Source organism: Lissotriton helveticus, chromosome 6 (genome assembly GCF_964261635.1).
Source record: "Lissotriton helveticus chromosome 6, aLisHel1.1, whole genome shotgun sequence".
In the NCBI taxonomy this organism is placed as follows: domain Eukaryota; kingdom Metazoa; phylum Chordata; class Amphibia; order Caudata; family Salamandridae; genus Lissotriton; species Lissotriton helveticus.
Genome location: NC_136067.1, coordinates 1,891,568,625 through 1,891,592,765, shown reverse-complemented (window position 1 = coordinate 1,891,592,765; position 24,141 = coordinate 1,891,568,625). Strand labels below are relative to the sequence as shown.

Sequence of the window (24,141 nt, the reverse complement as noted above, 5' to 3'; positions counted from 1 at the left end):
GAGTTAACTGTTTCTTGGGACCTTGCTTGAACCCTTGACTCCCTTCCTGCTGGTGTTGGTCGCCCAAAGTAGCTCTAAGTAACTACAGTACAACTTACTGAGGTTTTTCTTGACAACGTTTCTAATTCTCAAATTAATTGCATTTGCCAATGTTTGTTCGCGGTTAAGTGATAAGTTGTGATTTACTATACCTTGTAAAATCTGTATCTCCGGAACCCTCCTGTGGATCTTTTTCGTTTTGGTGTGCAAAAATTATTAATATCTAATCTGATTTAATAAATTGGTGTCAGATTTTTTGATGGTCTTGTTTCTTTCTTCTATTGTTTTGGTGATGCCTATATGCATTACACTTGTTCCTTTGTATAAGTCTGACTGCTGAGAGCCACAGATACCCAGGGTTGAGCTAAGGTTTAACAAACGAAAACTGACTGGCACTAAAGGGGTCGATAGAGTATTACACTGTTGGGTCACACAACTACACCATATAATACACCCCATTTCCTCACAATAGGTAAACAAAATCAAGCGAGGGCTCCCACGTTATTCCGCTGGCGTGCATGCATTTTGACTCATGCATACGTCATTATGCATGGTGCACCAGTAGAATGACATGACTGCCGGCCGCTGTTTCGTCATCAGTCATATTTGCACATACTGCACACTATTGGGCAAAAACATTTTGCTTTTTTTCCCAATGCTGTACAGCAGTGGTACTCAAAGTACGGGCCACGGGCGTCCTGGCAGGCAGATTGGCAGACCTTTCCAAGCAGTCCGCAGACCTTCCTCTGGAAAAGAGCAGCAGAGAAATTTAGCCACTCAAGTTCCATTTTTAGGTATCGCTTACAGACTACAGATGTCTGTGTGTGTAACTGTAGGGTCACTGACTTAAACCTCAGCTGGTGCACTGTGTAAATGTGATCTGCAGTTATAGTGCTGTTGGGTCCCATCCTGTGACAGCATGCACTGTTAATATGCAAATCATTAGTTAAAAAAATTAATTACACGGGTTAGAAAATTGGGTTCACAATTTTCAAAGCGTATAAGCTACACTCACTATAATATAGGCTGCTGCAAAACCATGCATGCCAGTAGACCTAATTCATGCAGTAGACTCACGATTTTCGAAGCCAAAAAAGACTTTATTTTACCTATGCCCCACCTAAAATTACCTCGGTTTGGATCTAAGCCAATTGGAAAAATACATTACCACAATTTTTTTTCTTTTTGGAAAGCTCCCATTTCCCAGTTTGAAAATGTTGGCATGTATGTAAAATGTGCAAAAAAATTATTTAAATGAAACCTTTCCTAGTAATCTTTTAAAAAGGTGTGTTTTTTTCTGTCCCAATAATCACCCACCCCACCCTGTCTTCCAGGGAATGGCTCAGCATCGCTGTGGCCCTCGCGCACTCTCAAGACTGCACTAGAATGTAGCCCTAAAGCTAGAGCAGTCGACTTTGGAGCTGGGGAACCGGGTTTGAGTCTCGGCAACGACGCTCAACATCCTGTGATTCTGGGCAAATCACTTAATCATCCCAGTTGAGGACACATTCATTTATGGTAGGCAAGGGGAGATTCAGTGATTTGCCCAGAATCAAAGGATGTTGAGCCGACGCCAAGACACAAACCAGGTTCCCCAGTTCCGAAGTTGTAAGACCTGGCCATTACGCCACACCCTCTCCTCACTTTAATGTTAGTAGTTGGTCTGTTTTGGGCTGTGCTAACTGGAGCAATGGGCTGGTGCAAGCTGCCTCCTGACCAGCCCCAGCACTTATTTTGTTTTTTAGGTCTCGCCCTGGCAGCGCATGTGTTGCATGCGCTGTCTCAGCGAGACATAAAGTAATCTGTATGTTGGCTGAAACTCTGTGTAATTTGTTTTCCGCTTGGTTTACCTGTGGCATTGCTGTTCTTATCTTGCTTTCTGTTGGCTCTTGATCCTATGGTAACTTCCGTGTAGTCCCGAAGCAGCGACGCCTAACTACAGTTTTCGCCCGCCTCTGCTCGCACTTGTTTAATTGCGTGCAGTGTGCCATCTGTTTCTCGCGCCGCGTTTGTTTATTTATTTTGGAGCTCACCCCCTGCGTCTGTAACTGGAGACTCACCTCGGTGAGATTATATGCTGGGCAGTTATTTTAGCCTCTGTAACCAGAGCGGCAGCATTGAATCACAGAATTGTGCCGATTGTGCGTTCTTTCTGTAGATCACTTTTTTTCCTCGTTTAACCATTCTTCTACTCTCCTGGCCGTCAGTTTCCTCCTCTTCCAACCACTCACCTTGTGGCTTATTCGCCCTGCTTTTCTCCTCCTTCATTTATAGCGTATGTGTCTGCCATGTTCAAACGTGAACACTACTCTTCACTTGGGGCTTTAAGTGGGCCGGGTCCAAGCAGGTGCTGCCTCCCAAGTCGTCCTCGCAGCTGAAACGTCACTTCCAGTCAAACTAAGCAGCACCGGACAAGCACACGCTCCTTGCGCTCAATCTCTTTATCTGTGGTTTTACCGAACTTCTTTTTAAAAGGCTATTTTACACCTGTCCTTGCTTCCGCCCTCCCACCACCCTTCAACACAAACGCGGAGTTACCCTTAAACATACAGTACACCTGTTGCTGCTTCCCATCCTTCGATACAAACGCAGCGGAGTGCAAACATCAAGGCATGCCCAGATTTACCAAAGTCCTACTGCACACCCCTCTCGCTCCCCACGCTCCTCATGGCACGAGACAACACCACTAAACATCTGTTCGGAGTTACGGTGGCAGGTCTTCCTTATTCTATTCCCTCCCTCCCCATGAGCAAGTACCTGTGTTAGGTCTTAAATCTTCAGCCCCCCACTTCTAGCATCAGACGGAACATGCTGCTTCACACAACTACGCATCTCTGACGTTCCTCGCGAAGCACAACATTCAGCTGCAGCTACTCTTGACCTGTAAAGTGCACCGATTCAGGCCCCCAGCCCCCTTAGCAATGCCCACTGCGCAGGCATCATGCCCTAGACCTGGCCTCTGCCTATCATAAAAAAAGTTTACTATATAGGTTGACTGTTTAAATAATCTTGAGACTGACAAGATCCCCTAACAGTTAGAATTGGGCTGTGCTTCGTTGACCTTTCAATATTGATACTCGTGTTAGCAGGTCGCACTGATCTGTTCTAGGCATTCTTGGTAGTGAGTGGCATTGGTCCCTATAGCACCCCTGCTGTAGTTACATTTATTTCGATATAAGTGTGCCCTGATTACAAGGTTTCTCCACATTTGTTTATAATCTGATGTGAGGTTATTACCTCTTAAGGAACACCATTACCAAATTGTTTTCACTTATAAAAAAAGTTTAATGTGAAACTTCCGGCAATATTTCAATAAACAAAGAGTAACTGCTAATATTGTTACTGTCAATGTGCTCTCTCCAGTTTTCGCAAACATATCCAAATACATGTATGTACTTAGGCGGCATTGTTATAAAAATATTAATTGCAAATATTGGTGACTAACAATGGCGTGAATGCTATTTAATATGTAAAGCGGTTGACTTTTTATGCATAGCCGCGTACAGTTTCGTTTCTCATATCGATGCCTCCTTGCTTAGTGACTACGGCCGCAACCAATGGCTGTGCTTGCTTCCACTCAGACCAATGCTTCTCTATAAACCTAACTTATTATTTGAAGTCTGTTCAAATTTAACGTATGTTGGGCCGCCATTTACAGCCATAGGGGCCGAAGGGATTAATTGGACAATGGAGTACGAAGTAAGTAACAGAACGTTTGTCAGCTGTGTGAGCTTATGCCACGGCCATCTTGCACTGGTCTATTCAGTCACTGAGCACAATACAAGTTGAAAGGGTGGAACTGTCTAGGTGCCGAAATAATTGACCCTATACAATGCATTCTGGCTGTTAAGAAACCTTTCAAAAGCATTGTTGCAAAACATTGGCTAAACACTTTAAAATGCTTGCCTAAACAAAAATCTTGCACGCGCACATATGTTCTTTATTAATACAAATCAGCTGTTTAAATGCATGCTATTACTGTCAAGCTAAAGCGCAGGCATGGCCCACCCCATCTTCCACAGACACACCCCTTCGCCACATCGTAACGTAATCAGAGGACTGTGGATTGTCAAAACCGAAATTACAAACGCCATTAAGGATGGAGCACACAGCTAGAAAAGAAGACAAATAAAAGAGTGTTTGTCCATGATCAAAACGCAGAATACAGAAAAGACTACAAAGGAAGATACCAGAATGCTTCTCAGAGTTTAGAGCTTGTGCACGTGAGGTTATAGCTTACGAATAAGCCTTCTTTTTCTCATAATTCAAGGATGGCGGGTGCAAAGACTGTGTGGTCTTCAGCGATTTGCAGACAAAGTTCAAAGTTAACGCATTACTGTTTCTTGATTTCTTTTATTTTAGTTTAAAAAGCTTTATTAGATCAAATATTACAAGTAAAACATCAGTATAAAGTACAATACACATGCAATGAGAACAAGGAAATAAAAAAGGTATAAAAGGATGAAGAAACCTGATAAGTACAGTATAAATATGAATTGTAAAATACAAGTAATCCCCAAGAAAAAGGGAAAAACATAATGCATATACTAAGAGAAAGTGCTTTTTTGAAATGTTATGAGTAAGAAGGAAAAGAGAGAAAGAAAGAAAGGAAAGGAGAGAGTGAAGAAGGGAAGAAGAGTAGAGAACAGAGGAAGAAAGAGAAAATAACCTAGTAATAACAACAATAAGGCATATTATGTAACAAATCTGGAAAGAAAAAATCAGTTAAAGGTAACCATAACAAATCTCTTTTAATCAAAAGAGAAGTAGTTGTTGCATGGGCACGATCAAGTCTATGATGATGGCATAACGGGTTCCACCATGCAGTATAAGAGATTTTAGACGTGTCTTTCCAATTTGTAGTAATAATCTGCAAAGAAATAGCTATAAACAAGTCTATACATTTACAAACAATATTAGAAACATTCCATATAGGAGAAGAACCACCCAGAAAGATATGTACAATATCAAAAGCGTTATTGGAGCCCAAAATGTCGTTCAGCTTGCACCATATGTTTTTCCATAGGGAAATAACCAGAGGACATTGGAAAAACATATGAAAAAAGTTACTATCAGGGTGAGAACAAGACTAGCATTGACTAGAATCTGAGGCTTTAAACTTGAAAAGGTCAGAAGGGGTGAGAAAAAGTCGATTATAAAAGAAATATAGAGTCTGAGTAGTGCTAGCTGAACGAGACAGAGTGAATCCCAGACCAGATGGAATCCCAGACGGGAAAAGAAAATTCCTGTGCTAGATCTTTCTCCCAAGCAAGTTCGGTTTTGGATTTTGAACGATCAGGGATAGAGCGGGAGAGGATCTTATAAATAGTAGCAGCTTTGTGCGGGGTAGTGAAATCTAAAGGATAGAGTTAGGTGGAATGTCATCCGAGAGGGAGTTGTGGTGTGAGATAAGAGAAGATAAAGCTAGCTTAAAATCTGGGAACTGGGAAGAATACTTATTAGATAAATGAAAAGACGAACAGATATCCGAGAAATCCATTAAAGAAATTCCTTCCAAAAGAGAGCTTTATTGTTAATTTTAAGGGAGTTATTCTACCATAACGGTATGAGGGAATGCAAATGAGTCTGAGAAAAAGAGGAGCGAAACAGTGAGAGGGAAAGCGCCCTGGAGAGTTTGAAAGTGGGTGAAAGGAGTCGTTTAGGGGGTTGAGATAAATGAGTGGCAGCGAGAAAGGGGAAGGGCGAGAGTTGTGCCAACTCCAAGGCACTCCATGCAGTAGTAGGAAGAGAGGATGAATCAGATAGAAATGGCCAAACTTGTTTAAGAGTAAATGAAGAATGAAAGCGAACAATGTTCGGAAAATTTACGCCTCCCAAGTGCTTAGGAAGCTGAAGGCGAGAGAGAGACATTCTGGATTTGCGGTTATTCCAGAGGAAACGAACAAAGATGCGATTAATTTGTGCCAAAAAGTAAGCAGGGAGAGAAATGGGTAACATAGAGAGGTAAAAATTAACAGTGGGGAGAAGCATCATCTTAATAGTTGAGTCTACCCCACCAGGATAAAAATAATGGAGACCAACGTTCAATAAGAGCAGAGAGCTTGGATAAAATATCTCTTGGATTAAGTTTAATAGTATCTTTGATTGAGTTAGCATACAAAACACCCAAGCATTTGATACTAGTAGGATTCCATTCAAAACCGAGTCCTGAAACATATGTGGAAGACAGTACTTATTTAGGGGTAGAACTTCGGATTTATCAATATTTAGCTTATAACCAGAGACGGAGGAATAGTCTTTGAGTAAGGAGAAAAGGGCAGGAAGGAAAGTAGAAGGGTTAGAAATATAAAGTAAAATATCATCGGCGTATGCTGTGAACTTAATATCTAATGATTTATAAACAAAACCGGAGTAAGAAGAAGAGCACCGGATCTTTTCAAGGAAAGGTTCTAAGGCTAAAATGAAAAGGAGTTGAGACAGAGGACAGCCTTGTCTAGTACCCCTATGCAAGGGGAAGTAAGAAGATTGGGCACCATTAACCCAAATAGAGGTGGAGGGGGCTGAATAGAGCAATTGAATTAGATTAATGAAGTGAGGACTGAAGCCGTGCCATCGTAGAGCTCCAAACATAAAGTCCCAGTTGACCCTATCAAAAGCTTTCTCAGCCTCAAGGGTGATGGCCGCAAGGGGGTTCATTCATCTTAGAAGCAAGATGAAGAATATTAAGAAGAGTTCTAGAATTATTCGTAATGGATCTACCTTTGACGAAACCGGATTGATAAATATTAATAAGGTCCAGAACTACAGTATTTAATCGAGAGGCCAACATTTTTGCATATATTTTACAATCTGTATTGATTAAAGAAATGGGTCGTAGTTTTTGCAGAGCGAGGGATCTTTGTCTTTTTTGGGGAGTAAACATAACATGGCTTGAGTAAAGGAGCCTTTGGATTCTCCCATGGTGAGAAAGGAAGCTATCAAGGAGGAGAGGTGAGGAATGAGATGATTTTTAAATTGAAAATAAAAACGAACAGTAAAGCCATCGGGGCCAGGAGACTAATCCTTGGGTAAAAGAGTTATTGCTTGTAAAATCTCTTTTTCAGAGATGGGGGCATCTAGTGGGGAGAAATCAAGATCCGTGGGAGAAGACTTAGGTATGTTAAGAAAGAAAGAGTCTATTTGAGATCAGGATGGAGTCGATGCAGGGGTATATAAAGAGGAATACTAGTGAACAAAACAAGAAAGAATTTTATCATCTGTACTATGGCGAATACCATGTGAATCGGTAATAACAGCAATGCTAGATTTGTTTCTTGATTTTTAAATAATTAGCAAGAGATCTACCAGCTTTGTTGCGCCCACCATACATTTTGGAATTGAATTTTAACAGGTGATTACTAGCCGGTTCACAAGAAAATTTATTAAATTGGAGTTTAGCTTTAATAAGAGAAGCAAGAGCGTCTGGGGAGTTAGATGTATAAAAGAGATGCTCCAGATCTTTAATCTGTTTGTGAATAGCAGAGGACTTGGATGGGCTTGCTTTTTTTTGCGGGAGACGAAATCAATGATAAAACCTCTAGCCGAAGCTTTAAAGGCGTCCCAAACAAAATGAAGCTGGGAAGAGGAGTTAAGATTGTTGTGAAAGAATTCATCCATAAATAAAGTAAATTGATCTATAAATTGAGGGTCAAGAAGAAGAGAATTGTAAAACGCCAGCGACGAGAACTAGGGGTGTGAGAAAGTAGGTCAATATCAAGAATGACAGGGGCATGATCGGAAATAAGAATTGATCCAATTTCAATATTGGTCATGAATTGAAAGATATGTTGAGTGAGGAAAATATAATAAATCCGAGAGTGTGACGCATGAACAGGGGAAAAGAGAGAAAATTCCAGGGTATCAGGGTGAGACAACCTCCAGGAGTCGATTAATCCTCTAGAAGAGATTGCTTTGGAAAAAGACTTTTGCATTTTGTTAGGAATGTATCTGGTCTGAGATTTACGGTCCAGGAAAGGGTCCATTAATTGGTTACAGTCACCACCAACAATGAAGTCAACGTTTGTGTGAGAGGATAAGAAGCTAGAAAAATCATTCCAAAAAGTAAGGTCTATACCAGTGGGACCATAGACATTGCAGAAGGATAAAGCAGACCTATTAACTACATTCCAAGATATTACTCGAAGACCATTTATTTAAAAATTAGAAAGAAAAGTAAGCATGGATATAGAGAAAAATGAGGAAGGAAAGATGTACTCAAACCGAATATAGAAAGTGTAGGAGAGGAAGGAGAAACAAATGCAGAAAGAGAAACAATCTTGAAGAAATGTACTATATAACTACCACAATCGAGAGAGAGAGAGTAGGTGAGATGCATAGAAAATAGAAAGGAGGAAGCAGAGTTCAAAGTAGAAAGCCAAGGGAAAATGGAAAAAGAAAGGCAGAAGTAGGGAACGAATGCCATAAGAAAAGGAAAAGCGTAGGGAAGAGGAGGAAGAGAAGAAGAGAGGGGTGGGAGAGCAGAACTCCCTGGAGAAAAAGTAAGGAAAAAAAGGATGGCAAAAAACTAGAAGGCTTCAGCCGTGCAAAAAAGTCATGGGAGACAATAACATGAGAGCGGGAGAGCAAAGAACAAACAGCCACACAGCAATGAAGAAAGTCAATGCAAGATCCCAATAACGTTGAAGACCGGAGGGGAAAAGAAACAGAATACAAAAGGATTGGAGACCAAACATGACAATAAAAACAAATGAAGGAAACTTACCAAACAAGTTAGAAAGGGAGGCAGCATACCTGAATGTACATAACAAATAACGACCAAGCAGCACAATGAAGGGTGAGTGGAGCCAAAACAGTTGAAGGGGAGACCTAAAAAACAAGGTAAAAAGAACAAGAGGACATTACAATGAGGGCCATCAAAACAGAAGCACAAGGCAATAAACAGAAACATGGAGACATTAAGAACTGCTTTGTTCCATCAAATTTTCTTTATGATTGTCGATGAATTTCCGGAGATCAGCTGGGTCGTCCAAGCTGAAAGTTCTCTCCTTGTAGGTGACCTTGAAGAAGCAAGGGTGAATGAGGCCACATCTCGCATTCATGGATCTCAACGTAGGTCGTAAGTCCAGAAATTCCTTGCAACGCGCAGCTGTCAGCTTGGAAACATCTTGAGTAAAAAAATGTTTGTGGCCAGACCATAGCAACTTCTTATGCTGTTTAGCAGAGTGAAGAACAGACATGAGGTCAGAGTAGAGGAGAAAATAAGTGATGATGCCTCTGGGTTTAGAAGAGGTGGAGACATTTTTTGGACCAAGACGGTGCGCCCTTTGAATATTCACATCCAAGTGCTTGGGTATACCAGTGATAGGCAAAACTTGTGACTTTAAAAATTGGATGACGTCAGACCCCTCCGAATTCTCCGGAATACCATAAATGCGTAGGTTGTTGCGCCTATTGCGATTTTCCAAGTCCTCGGAGGATTTCTTGAGCATTTTCACTTCTTTAGTGAGGCTAGCAACCTTGGCAACAACGTCCTGGGCATCACTAATATGTTGTTCCACATCCGAAACCCTCTTATCCAGATTGGACCATTTATCGTCCAGTCTCTGTAAAGTGGTGGTGGTATCCGTCATGAAGGGGTGAATGAGGCGTAACTCTTCCATGATATCCTCAAGAGTTACGGGAAGTGGAGACTTAGAGGGAGAAGGAGGGTCCTTTTTGAGGCGCTTACCGGAGGAAGCAGAATCCTTGCGTGAAGCAGAAGTGTTAGTAGAGCCTTATGAGTTGTGAGCGTGCTCCATTGCAACGAAAGTAGAAATGACCAATGTAGAAATAAGGAAAGGAAAAAATAAGAGCGAGCCACCAGAGTGCACAAAAGGGTGAGTTAGTCCAAAAAATAGCAGTAGTGCTACGCAAGGCACAGAAAAAGAAGCTAGGCACTCAAAAATAGAACAACTGTGTGAGAAGTTGGCCTGGTAGGGGATGTTTCCAATTCTGGAACCACCTACTACCTGACCAAACAATCCCTTATGGTGTCTGGTTGTAAGTCAACCTTATTAGACAAGCTATCCTAGGGGTAGCATGGACTAAGCAGCCTAAAGGCTTAACTTAAGAGGTCGTGTTAAGCGAGCTGTTTTACCACATACAATCCTGTAATACCAAATGAAAGGACACCACACAAGTATATATTATAAAAATATATGTGTTTATTACTAAAAACAATCCCCAGTATTCTTTATGAATAAAGGGGCACAAGCGTTAAATCAAAAGCACTGTTTAAACATACAAGTTGCACAATTATGGATGAGGGCGGGTGGCCACTCAAACCATATACTAAACAAGTGGTATAAGAGAGGCCACTCGAACAGTGGTTAGGCCTAGGGCCTAGGGAATCGCTGGGAGCAGTCAGGACAAGCAATGCTGAAGTCGGGAATGGCCCTCGGGATTCGGGAGATGTGCGGAAAGCGCACGCATGCACCAATGTTAACCAATGGTGCGTAAAAGTCATAGAGTTAAAGTTTAAGGACACTTCCGCTGAACCTAGAGGAACAAAACTTAACACACAGACCCTAGAGGTGTGCACCAGTGTGGGAACACCGGCGGAGCAAAGTTACCTCACCCACAGGAAGTGGGTGCACAGGGTCGAAGTGGCGTCGGGTTTTGACACGCAGGCTCTTGGTGCTTGGAGCTGAAAGGGCTGCAGGCGGGTTAAAGATGAAGTGTCCGGTGGAGTCCAAGGGTGGACTCAAGTTGTAGAGTACCTGAAAGCAGAGGGGACAGAGTCTGGGTCACTCAGCAGTGACCAGGGTGGAACCAGGATGGAACCAGGCAATGTCGGGCGCAATCAGGTGGTCGTCGAGGAGCTTCTCTCCGCTGTCGCGTGGGCTCTGGGGCATCTGCGACGTCCAGGAGCAGGTCACGATCTGTCCCACGCAGGCTCTCACCGTCGGTGCAGTCGGCTTCAAGTTTGGAGCAAACAAGCCTTGGTAAGAGCAATCCACGCGGGATCGGAAGATTGCTTCTCACTCGGACCAGGAGGGTCAGAGTCGGGGCTCCTTTTCAGGGGAGCTGGTGTGGATCTGGAGCAACCAGATTCACGAGTCTTCTTAGGTAGTTCGTCGGCACAGGGACCACTAGCCAGCTGGCAAGTGACCGGGCCAACGCGTTGAGCCAAATAGTGCCAAAGGGCCCCACGCAGCACTCGTCGAGTGTGGAGGGCTGAACTTCGGCTCAGGAGTAGCTCAGGGTGGGGGCTTCTCAAACCCCGGTGCACAGCTTCGAGGATCACTCGTGGGCTGCACGGTCAGCGTCTCGTGGTCAATTCAAGATGGCGTGCCCCACGCTTCCGGTCGCCTCCACGGGTCTCAGCTCTGCAGGGACTGTGGATCGGGCTGTTGGAAGGCAGGCAAGCTTGATCTCGTCGATCTCAGTCGCTCGAGTTCCGGCGGGAACTGCAACTAAGTAGACGTCGAGGGCTGGATGGTGCCTGCTGCTGCAGGGTGGTCACTCCTTGACCACAAGGGAGATTCTTCGGGCTTCCACGATGAGATGGAGGGCGAAGGGTCCAGAATTGCGTTTCAAATGTTTCTTCCAGGAAATCTGATGTGCATTGGCACTGCTCCCACTCTTATTCCAATCTGGGGGGCGTGATTACCTGCTAGGTCCCTCCCTATGGGTGGGACCCAGGAAGGGGGTGGATACACCCCTTTCCTTTGATCCAGGCCGCCCTGGCACGAGGGCTGGAGTGCCCCAGAACCGGTTTGGCCGGATTATGCAAGGGGCAGCCTTGTGCGCCCCAGGCAGTGTCTGGTTTCTTTCAGACCTCCCTGCTACAATCCACTATCTCCTGTCTGGAGGGTGGTGACACCCTCCTGTGACAGGAAACCCTTTGTCCAGGACCCCTTTGGCTGAGTTTCGGTCAGCTGCAGGGGTCCAGACATTTGTCTGTGGCAGAGGCATCCATTTTGTGGATCTAAGGCCCTTTTTGAAATTAACCGCATTTAAGCAAAGTAACATGTCTTACCCCTCTAGAGGGGTGGAATGCTATCCCCGTCGCCAGAACTGGCGAGGGGATAGTATTCCAAATCGTATGACACCTTACACGACATGTTTTGATAAAGCCAAACCAAAGTTGCTATTTAACCGCGAGGATTATAAGGCACTTAAGAGTATATGGTATGGCATTATCCTGAAACAGCTTAGGGAGTTGTTCCCGACAGCTGCAGACAGGCTCAGCTCATGCTAGAGCTCCATCTCACATGAAACCACGCACTCTGCCTCCAGGATTGATGAGGCCTTCCATAGGAGTGGCTCACAGGTTAATATGTGTCCAGATATAGGTTTAGATATAGGTATACTACATCTAAGCAAGGGGTGATTACACCACCTTACCCCAGCTGAGTGATCAGCCAGTTGTGTCAATTTAAGAACCAGCCAGGGGTGGCAAAAGATATGCTACAGCCCTTGGTAGGCCTTGGTGGCCCCTATGCCCTGGGCACCTATAGTGCATTATACAGGGGCTGACAAGGGGTCCATTTCCAATTGGGGTATGTACCTAGGGTACATGGAATCCATTTTACAGAGAGAGCAGATGGCCTGGGGCCCTGATTAGCAGGGAACCAGGTCAACTAAGTCAAAAAACCAGCTAAACACAGGCAAAAAATCTGGGGTAACCATAGTCAGGTAGCCACCTTCCTACATAACCCCCCCCCCAAACGAAAGGAGATAAGGCTATCCTTGGCCAGGTAAGCCTATATTGCCTGAGTGGCCATATAAGGAAGTACCTGCACTAGCATGGGTACCCCCTGTCTCATGGTCCACTAAGCAGTCCCTCACCCTTTGGGTATTAGAGGGTCTCCACCATAGGGAATCACTACCTTGGGTGTGTTTATGCAAAGTTAAAGGCTGGTTTGGATATGGAGTATTGAAGTGAGGCTCTACTAATTTAGGGCTTAGCTTCCTCCAATTATCTTCCACCATGTGTGCCTTTCTTTCTTCAACTGAGTTGCACTGTGCTCTCAGGGTCAACCTCTGGCTACCTAAAGCTGGAGGCTGGGTCCCTCTGTTTGGCTTGCTGGAGGGACAGTTCAGGTTTGGGCCCTTTGGGTCCCAGGTTTGGCTGTGCCCAACAGAATCCATCTGTGGGAGGTCCCTAACTGTTTTTAAGGGGGCTCCCTCAGGAGTTTTTAAAGTTTTCACCTCACTAGGGCTACTAGTTTTGGTGCCCCTAATCTGTTGATGGGGGTGCTTTATTTGACAGGGGGCCCTCTGGGTCTCACTGTCCTTCTTGTCCTCTGCAGCCCTGGGCTGGCTAAGGCAAGGTAGAGAGGGGCAGGTTACCTGCTCCAGACTGGGTCCCACCTGAGAAGGGTCCACTGACATCAGAGGTTCTGTCAGGCTAGGCCCAACCACCTCTGGGGCAGTTCCTTCATCAGGGGTAAGATCAGTTCCCTGAGGAGGCTGATCCTGTCCTAAAGTCTGGTAAGGGGGAGATTTCTCTTCCTCCTCCATGCTCTCAGTTTGTGTGGAGTTATCCATCATTTCAGGCTTCACAACACACATATCAGTTTGAGTTTGGGCTGTGGCCATCACAGCCCCACCAACCTTTTCAGGAGGAGACTCAGTTTGGGTTTCTGCTGTTATCATAACAGCTTTGCTATTCTGTTCAGGAAGAGCTTTTGCTAAAGATGGGGCAGAGAGTTTCTCAGCCCTACCAACCTTTTCAGGAAGGACATCTTGAATTGGGGCTGTAGCCATTACAGCCCCACTAACCTTTCCATTGGAATTCACCATTCTAGAATGGGTTTCCTGTTCAACCTCAGCCCAGGCTGAGATCTCTAAATCATTACCAAGTAGGCAGTCTACAGGCAAGTTTGGTGACACTGCCACTCTCTTTGGGCCAATGACACCTCCCCAGCTGAGACTTACTACTGCCATGTGATGATTTGTTTGGATTCCATCAATGTTTGTAACCTGGTATGTGGCACCAGGTAAAAGTTGCTTAGAGGGGACTATGCCATCAGCCACCATGGTGATGCTAGCCCCTGTGTCTCTAAAAGCTTCAACTTTCAAACCATTGATGATGGGTTCTTGTCTATACTTGCTCAAAGTATTTGGGCAAGCAGAGAAGTTGGCAAACCCCATGCCAGTCTCATATACAAGATCATTGGGTGATGGGGACCTGGATAGGCCAGGGTCCACCTGAGCTCCAACAGTAAACCCACCCAGATTCCTGGGTGTGCTTCCACTTCCTGGGGGATTACTGCTGACAGTAACAGCAGGTGTTGAAGCTGGCTTTGGAGGTATATTTTCTTTATTGTTATTCTTGGGACAACAGTTGTCTGTTTTGTAATGCCCCACCTGTTTACAGGCATAACAATAAGGCTTTTTCTCAGTTGAAGAAGTGTCTTGGGACCCACCCCCATCCTTGGAGTTTTGGGGCCCTGGGGAAGTCTTTTCTTTATTTTTATCCCCACCCTTATCTTGAGGCTTGGTAGACTCCTTCTTCTGGTTACTGTCCTGATTCTTAGGCCTAATCCTGGTTCTGACCCATTTGTCTGCCTTCTTTCCCAATTCTTGGGGAGAGGTCAGATCGGAGTCCACCAGGTGCTGGTGTAAGAGCTGGTTCTGACAATTACTTAGGATCTGCTCCCTCATAATCAAATTATACAATCCTGTAAAGTCATGTACTTTGCTGCCATGTAGCCAACCCTCCAGAGCCTTAGTTGCACAATCAACAAAATCAGTCCAGTCCTGAGTCTGTGTCTTCTGGGTGTCTCTGAACTTCAACCTGTACTGTTCAGTGGTTAAGCCAAACCCATCTATTAGGACACCCTTCAGGACTTTGTAATTGTTTGCATCCTCATGTCTGACAGTGAGGAGCTTATCTCTCCCTTTCTCTGAAAAGGAGTACCATAAGATTGCTGCCCACTGTTCCTCAGGAACCTGCTGTACCATGCAGGCTCTCTCAAGAGCAGTTATCCACTTGTGGATATCATCCCCTTCCTTGTAGGGGGGCACAATCTTTGTCAGGTTTCTACTATCATAGGACCTGGGTTTCTCTTTAGGAATATTGCTGCCACCAGTGACATCTAAGCCACTTAATTTCTGCTCTCTTGCCAAGGCAAGTTTAGCTTGAGCTAAGGTAAGCTTAGCTTGACTCAGGGCTACCTCCTCTCTCTCTATCTGGAGTCTGACAGCCCTCATTCTAGCCCTATGCTCAGCTTTCTGAGAAGCACTCATGCCTCTCTCTGATTCTCTGGAGGCACTAGAAATATGAGAGTCCCCTGAGGGAGATCTCATTCTTCTGTTGCCTGGGAGAATCACATGTTGGGTTCTGGGGAGGTGCTGGCCCTCTCCATTCCCCAGTAGGTCCAAGTTGGCCTGGCTAAGCCTACCAACTGGAACCTGGCTACCCTGATCCTGTACTTCTAAGTCCTCAACATCTGAGTCCTCATCTAAGTCATCATCATCTTCCTCCTCCTGAGGGAGATCAGTTTCAGGGGGGTTCCCTCCATTTCCTGTGTCTAGGGAAGCTGCTTTTGCCTTCTCTAAGTCATCCTGTTCTAGGATTTCTACCAGGATTAGGCAGGTGGGGCTTCTGCCCCTTTTTAACCCTCTTGCTTTGCACAAGGCAATCAAGTCTCTGCGGGTTAGTTTGTCATATCCAAAAGTTGCCTGGGTAGGGTCAACTGTCACAGGAGTAGACCCTGAGGCTTTTCCTGTGTCAGACATGGTTACTAGTGAGGTGTAAGTGGTGCACTTACCTACACTAAGTGTTTTCCTACTGTACCTTGCTAGTGAGTTGTAGTCAGGGTGTGCTAATCCCTTCAACCTACAACTACTAAGTTCAGTAGAACTTAATATGCTAAGCTTTTGATTTTATATGTACCTAGAGGTACTTGATGTGATCTTTCAATTTGATACAAAGATTGCAATGGTAAAACAACAGCAAGCTCAAATCCGCACCGCTGCTCACCAATGTGAGAAGTTGGCCTGGTAGGGGATGTTTCCAATTCTGGAACCACCTACTACCTGACCAAACAATCCCTTATGGTGTCTGGTTGTAAGTCAACCTTATTAGACAAGCTATCCTAGGGGTAGCATGGACTAAGCAGCCTAAAGGCTTAACTTAAGAGGTCGTGTTAAGCGAGCTGTTTTACCACATACAATCCTGTAATACCAAATGAAAGGACACCACACAAGTATATATTATAAAAATATATGTGTTTATTACTAAAAACAATCCCCAGTATTCTTTATGAATAAAGGGGCACAAGCGTTAAATCAAAAGCACTGTTTAAACATACAAGTTGCACAATTATGGATGAGGGCGGGTGGCCACTCAAACCATATACTAAACAAGTGGTATAAGAGAGGCCACTCGAACAGTGGTTAGGCCTAGGGCCTAGGGAATCGCTGGGAGCAGTCAGGACAAGCAATGCTGAAGTCGGGAATGGCCCTCGGGATTCGGGAGATGTGCGGAAAGCGCACGCATGCACCAATGTTAACCAATGGTGCGTAAAAGTCATAGAGTTAAAGTTTAAGGACACTTCCGCTGAACCTAGAGGAACAAAACTTAACACACAGACCCTAGAGGTGTGCACCAGTGTGGGAACACCGGCGGAGCAAAGTTACCTCACCCACAGGAAGTGGGTGCACAGGGTCGAAGTGGCGTCGGGTTTTGACACGCAGGCTCTTGGTGCTTGGAGCTGAAAGGGCTGCAGGCGGGTTAAAGATGAAGTGTCCGGTGGAGTCCAAGGGTGGACTCAAGTTGTAGAGTACCTGAAAGCAGAGGGGACAGAGTCTGGGTCACTCAGCAGTGACCAGGGTGGAACCAGGATGGAACCAGGCAATGTCGGGCGCAATCAGGTGGTCGTCGAGGAGCTTCTCTCCGCTGTCGCGTGGGCTCTGGGGCATCTGCGACGTCCAGGAGCAGGTCACGATCTGTCCCACGCAGGCTCTCACCGTCGGTGCAGTCGGCTTCAAGTTTGGAGCAAACAAGCCTTGGTAAGAGCAATCCACGCGGGATCGGAAGATTGCTTCTCACTCGGACCAGGAGGGTCAGAGTCGGGGCTCCTTTTCAGGGGAGCTGGTGTGGATCTGGAGCAACCAGATTCACGAGTCTTCTTAGGTAGTTCGTCGGCACAGGGACCACTAGCCAGCTGCCAAGTGACCGGGCCAACGCGTTGAGCCAAATAGTGCCAAAGGGCCCCACGCAGCACTCGTCGAGTGTGGAGGGCTGAACTTCGGCTCAGGAGTAGCTCAGGGTGGGGGCTTCTCAAACCCCGGTGCACAGCTTCGAGGATCACTCGTGGGCTGCACGGTCAGCGTCTCGTGGTCAATTCAAGATGGCGTGCCCCACGCTTCCGGTCGCCTCCACGGGTCTCAGCTCTGCAGGGACTGTGGATCGGGCTGTTGGAAGGCAGGCAAGCTTGATCTCGTCGATCTCAGTCGCTCGAGTTCCGGCGGGAACTGCAACTAAGTAGACGTCGAGGGCTGGATGGTGCCTGCTGCTGCAGGGTGGTCACTCCTTGACCACAAGGGAGATTCTTCGGGCTTCCACGATGAGATGGAGGGCGAAGGGTCCAGAATTGCGTTTCAAATGTTTCTTCCAGGAAATCTGATGTGCATTGGCACTGCTCCCACTCTTATTCCAATCTGGGGGGCGTGATTACCTGCTAGGTCCCTCCCTATGGGTGGGACCCAGGAAGGGGGTGGATACACCCCTTTCCTTTGATCCAGGCCGCCCTGGCACGAGGGCTGGAGTGCCCCAGAACCGGTTTGGCCGGATTATGCAAGGGGCAGCCTTGTGCGCCCCAGGCAGTGTCTGGTTTCTTTCAGACCTCCCTGCTACAATCCACTATCTCCTGTCTGGAGGGTGGTGACACCCTCCTGTGACAGGAAACCCTTTGTCCAGGACCCCTTTGGCTGAGTTTCGGTCAGCTGCAGGGGTCCAGACATTTGTCTGTGGCAGAGGCATCCATTTTGTGGATCTAAGGCCCTTTTTGAAATTAACCGCATTTAAGCAAAGTAACATGTCTTACCCCTCTAGAGGGGTGGAATGCTATCCCCGTCGCCAGAACTGGCGAGGGGATAGTATTCCAAATCGTATGACACCTTACACGACATGTTTTGATAAAGCCAAACCAAAGTTGCTATTTAACCGCGAGGATTATAAGGCACTTAAGAGTATATGGTATGGCATTATCCTGAAACAGCTTAGGGAGTTGTTCCCGACAGCTGCAGACAGGCTCAGCTCATGCTAGAGCTCCATCTCACATGAAACCACGCACTCTGCCTCCAGGATTGATGAGGCCTTCCATAGGAGTGGCTCACAGGTTAATATGTGTCCAGATATAGGTTTAGATATAGGTATACTACATCTAAGCAAGGGGTGATTACACCACCTTACCCCAGCTGAGTGATCAGCCAGTTGTGTCAATTTAAGAACCAGCCAGGGGTGGCAAAAGATATGCTACAGCCCTTGGTAGGCCTTGGTGGCCCCTATGCCCTGGGCACCTATAGTGCATTATACAGGGGCTGACAAGGGGTCCATTTCCAATTGGGGTATGTACCTAGGGTACATGGAATCCATTTTACAGAGCGAGCAGATGGCCTGGGGCCCTGATTAGCAGGGAACCAGGTCAACTAAGTCAAAAAACCAGCTAAACACAGGCAAAAAATCTGGGGTAACCATAGTCAGGTAGCCACCTTCCTACAAACTGTAAAACAGCATCAACTGCGCAACATAAACCACTAGGGGTACCTCAAAAGCCAATGACGCACAGTCAAAGGAGTAATACTGAAGTGAACACAGGGTTTGAGAACCTCCTTGAATCATCAGATTAGTGATAAAAACCTGAAGTTGCAGCAGGGACTGAGAAACCGAGGCAATTTAAAGGACATAGTCAATGTAGAAGAAGAGGAAATCCTTGCAGAAGAAAAACGAGTGGAAAAAACAACAAAATGGCGGCCGTCACCGAAGAAAAAGCGTTTTTGGCGTTTTTCTACATGAAAACAGGCATGAAGAGCAAAAAAAAGAATACCCAGCTGGTGGGGGGGCATTTCCGGAACCAGAATCCGCCGTTTTGGAGGGAGAATGCTTGCAGAAAGCGAGTCCTTAGTGAGGAAAGCGCCACCTAAATCGCGGAGCTCAAGTAGGAGCGGCCATTTTGACTGCCGCGTCGCGCGCTCTGTTTCAGGATTTCTAAACAATAGTTATGTCTATGCAAACCAAAAAGTTCTACATGTGCTCGTGCTGGTATTAAAGCTCTTCTTTACATGTTCATTTTTTACACTCACACAGGATGGGACCACCTTCACTTTGTGGTTCGTGTTTTTAAATATTGTGTCACAGGTTGGCCATAAGCACCCACCTTTCATCTTCTGCTGGCATCGCATGGTGATCGTGATAGAGTCTAGAACATAGCTATGCCCCATTATGCACGCTACTCTCTTAACCCTCTATCACTGTCTCTCAGGCACATATTCTGCTCCAGTATCACGCCCTCTCCTGTCATACATTATCCCTGACCCTTTACAGCAAATCCTTCCAATTTTTTATAATTCCTTTTTTCATTGGTGTCATTTATTTTTCACCTCCCCTACTTGGTAACCTATTTTCCCATTTCCTGGTTCTCCGGTGCCGTGAAGTCATACGAATGGCAAAAGCTCTATGCAAATATAATCACTCCACTAAAAACAAAAAACACAAAAGTAAAAAACGTAGTCATTTACAATGCCATAAGCTCTAACTTTCACAAATGCAAGACCGATTGCATTGCAAATGCTTGTTTTACAAATTAACCACTGTTACTGTCACCAGTAGTCTACCATTTTATTTTTATTTATTTTTATTTTATATAAACAAGTGTTCTATGATGGAAGGGCTGTGCGTCAAACCCTGCCTGTTCGAAATCCAGATTGCTGAACATCATATTATTGGCAGTACCCTTGAGTGCTTGAGCATGACTTTCCTATTATTGTTAACACTGTGGCTTATTTTATGAGCACTCGCACCTGTATTAGAATCACTCTGGCATGCGTTGGGCATGCCTTGCAACAGTAGCCGTAAATCAGATGGCATTTCATTGGTTGCCGAATTATTTTTATGCTGCTTACTAGTCAAAGAAACAACTGTGCGCATTCTATCTCTTAGCAAAATTGTCCAAACCAGTGTAAACCATTTTACTATATATATATATAGGATTTATGAGCATTTACAAGAACATACCGATTTTGATGCTGTACGCATGGATTACAACATTTTCTAGGGCTGCTCTCTACTGCAGACTTCAGGTCAGTGCAGTAGTTGCAGGTTGCCCCATTCCTCTTCATGAGATGTCAGATCAAAATAGTGCTCTCTAGTTAACTTATCTTTTGTAAGCCAGGGACCACATGTCTTAAAGATGTTCAACAATCATACACTTATACTCCAGGTTAGGGCTCCGGGTAATTATATTGCCATGCTATTAGAATTGTGTACTAACATAAAGTTAGGCATTCCAAACAACAACTTTAAATAGTACGTGTGAAACCCCCATCAACTGTGGAGATTTCCCGCATATTAAAAGTACAGAAATATTTCTGACTTCCTTCCTACTTTTTTCCAGTATTAAAAGAAGCAACACTCTAGGGTCTGCAGTATTCTGCGGATTCACTTTAATGAACAGCTTTTGAAACCTGGTTTTTCTAGTCTTTGAGTTTAGAGCACAGCACAATAATTCTAGATTTCAAGTCACTTTTGCATCTGTAATGCAACCCTTCATTTACTTTATTCTCTTGCAAATACCCTGTACACCCATATTGTGTATACCTCTTTCAAGCTCTCAAAAGGCCCATTCCCAAGGTCACACATTAAATGAATTTCTACTTCTGTAGGTCTCTCTTTGCCCTAGATTCTTGTCTGACATCATCCAGCTCCAGCATGTCTTCATCCCCCCCACCCACCCCTTTTGAACAGGTCGCTTGTTTAATCCTCGTCTGGTTCCACATATCCAGCCGCGGCCCATGCAGGTAAGAGCAGCGGGTGGTGGGACTAGCATGGGGAATTTTAAAGGACGATGACGAGGGAACATTATGTATTTAATACATTTTCCCACGTTGATGTCCTTTGAAACCTCTACCCCCTCACACTCCCTCCTCCCCCCGCACGCCAGCCAGCCTGCCTCACCGCTCTTACCTGCACGGGCCGCGGCTGCACACTTCCCTTGCATCCCCTTGCGACAGTGTCATTGTATCCCTGTCGCCTGCTCAGGTCCCATTGCATATAGCCTTCACTCTCCACCATCTGGTCACATCTGCATACACTTTTTCCCTCACAAATCATCCCCCAGGTAACGTGCCTACATCCTTACTGTAGTCAAGTCAAGTCAGGGACATTTATATTGCGCACACATCACTCCAGGAGTCTCATGGCGCCTGCAGACGGCTCTGAACAAAGACTGCTGGCTTAGTTATCAAATAGCCATGTTTTTAGCTTCTTGCGAAAGCAGCTATGATCCGAGATGGAGCGTAGATGTTAAGGGCATTTTGTTCCAGGATGCCGGGGCAAGAAAGGAGAAAGCTCTACCCCCTTTAACTGTAACACCCATGTTGCACTTAACTTGTCCTTTCAACACCCAGTCATTGACTTTCTAAGACTCACTCTGGCTTTGCTTACTGTCTCCACCTTCTAAGTCACATGTGCCTCTATAACGTGTTACATCCCTAGAGCCCATGTTACGTGTGTGATTCTCCTGTCACACAATTTCCATCTAAATACTACAATGCCTCTGTGTACATTTTATTTTGCCTCAGACAGCAATATTATTTGCATCCAAGAACGTCTATTCATTTTATGTTGGCACACGTGTGCCTAATGAAGTGAGCACTATTTTGTACATGGCTTTTTATTCTAAATTACTCAACAATCAACTCTACATTTCATCCTGATGTGACAACTCTAAAGTTATGTAAAAATAAGAAATATTCAAAAGCTTTTAGGTTATGGGAGTAAAACACGAGAGAGTATTTTCCTCTCCAGAATGCTTTATTTTAATTATTTGCAGTGGACTACAGATACCCCCTTTTAGCACCCCAGGGCATTTTTCTTAAAGTTTGTGTTTTTTTGAGCTTGAATATAAAACACAATGGCTCAAAAATGTAATACGCCTCAGAAAAGAAACATGATTTTCCTGTTACATATGTATAATCACTGACAGTATCTTTCGTTTTCAGGTTGCCTGCGGCCGCTGGTTCTTCCTCACAGTTTTATCAACATATCAGAATATAAGTCATCCTTCCCCGTGGGAAGAGTGGTATATTACCAGTGCTTTCCTGGATATAAGCTTGAAGGAACGGAGTTTATTGAGTGCATGTATAACCTCATCTGGTCTGAAAGTCCACCCAAGTGCCTTGATGTGGAAGGTAAATGCATCTACTTGTTTGTTGTTTCTGGCGTTATTTTCTGTTTATACCTTCTTTATTTTGTTTCTTTTACTTAACCCCTTTAGTGCTGCCAACGGTCGTCGCGAGCACTACCTTGCCAGTGCTGCGCACGTCCGTTAGCCGACGCGGCCGCACCCGTTTCTTCGAACGTTCAGCACTGGCGCAGTACGTTCTAAGCAACAAACGGGTTAAAGGTATTGCTTCGAATATTTTACTTTTCAATTTTTGCCCACTTTTTTGTCGTTAATTTGTTTTTTAGAACTAACGGGCTCATTGCGATGTCAGTGGGTCCTCTTCTGCCCTGGCCCTCGCTATGGTGACTGCCACACGTTGCAGGGATGTTTCTAAAGTGTTTATTTTCGTTTGGGACGTGTGCTTCAGTCCGCAGTGCAAGCTGCAATAGAAAATATACACATTGTGACTGCTGTGAAGGCGGTTGCATTGTAATCAGGGCAGCAGGACCGCCGACTTTTAGTTGGGCAGTCCTGCTTGGCATCGTAATCGGGCCTTAAATGTTTTGGCCCCGTTGCATCCCTTTTTCTTCTCCAATTTTTTCCTTTTTTCCCTTCTTATTTTTTCTTCAATGGATAACCACTGTGCCCGTGTTTTCTCTTACATTCCTTTTTCTTCCTTTTTAGTCTAGCTTGACAGTGTAGCGGTCTGCCATAGCTTTTGTTACTACTTTAAAAAAAATATACATACTGTGGACTTTAGATATTGAACATCTATCATCTAGTACTTTTGGCTATTTAGTATGTCTTTCTGCCTCCTATAGAGCAATTTCATTCCAATGATTGAGGCACATTCTTTTCAGTAGGTGTCAGAGACTATGTGGTGAGTGCATAATCTATCATTGCAAAAAGGATTTTCTCACTTATATCAACAAATTGTGCATGTTAACCAAGTACTTGCTTGAGGTATGATCAGGAAAATCATGTAAATACACAATAATACTCGACCGGCGCTATTTTTCTCAAGATAATGTCTATAGAAAATGCTATATAAAAAATCTAAAATAGTTTATTACAAAATTAGAACCGGCAAGCTATATGATGTAGTTACAAACTTCTCTTGATGTTGCTTCAAGTGATTAGCGGTTTCCTATTTGACTGATGTACCTTTTTATCTAGAAAGGCACTTTTACAGACATTTGGCTATGTTTAGTTCTATCTAGTAGGAATGGGCTATTTTAATTGATACAAAAAAGGACTATAAAAGTATTGAGCGCTAGTCCATGGTCGAAAGTAAATAAGGACGCAACGTTGCAATTGAGAACTTTATTAACCGCCTTATTTAGAGTTTGACTGATACTCTGTCAAAGCTTGACTGATATCTCTTCTTCCTCTCCATCCAAACCCTCCAGCACCTCGCCCCCAGATGCTACCTCCTCCTCCTCATTCTCACCCCATTCTACATGCCACCACCAGCGCCAGGGCTGTACCCTGAATTGGCCCTGCTTGCATCCCCCCCCACCTTTTCTATGCCCGTCTAGTGAGCCCTGCATGTGACCAACTTTCCTACCTCCTTTGTGCAGCCTTCGATGTCCCCTTTTTAGGTTTCGCTGGAGGGCGGAGCTCTTAGCTCCGCCTCCAGAGAAATCTCTTGATTTCAGTAAGGAAAATGGAATACGCCCCCCTGTCCCATTGGCTAGCTCCATAAATGGAGGCTAGCCATTGGAACAGAGATCTGTCCGTCAAGGCCGGACCAGATTCGGGG

At 44.9% G+C, this 24,141-nt stretch overlaps 1 protein-coding gene across 3 annotated transcripts in view; it reads left to right on the top strand.

The window, feature by feature from the left end:
* SUSD4 (sushi domain containing 4) overlaps positions 1–24,141 on the top strand; it is a 157,575-nt gene that overhangs the window by 51,118 nt on the left and 82,316 nt on the right. For all 3 annotated transcript variants that reach the window (XM_078649835.1, XM_078649834.1, XM_078649837.1), the window contains exon 5: positions 22,216–22,404. In XM_078649835.1, the coding sequence (XP_078505961.1) occupies positions 22,216–22,404 (189 nt within the window). The remainder of the gene's footprint in view (positions 1–22,215; positions 22,405–24,141) is intronic.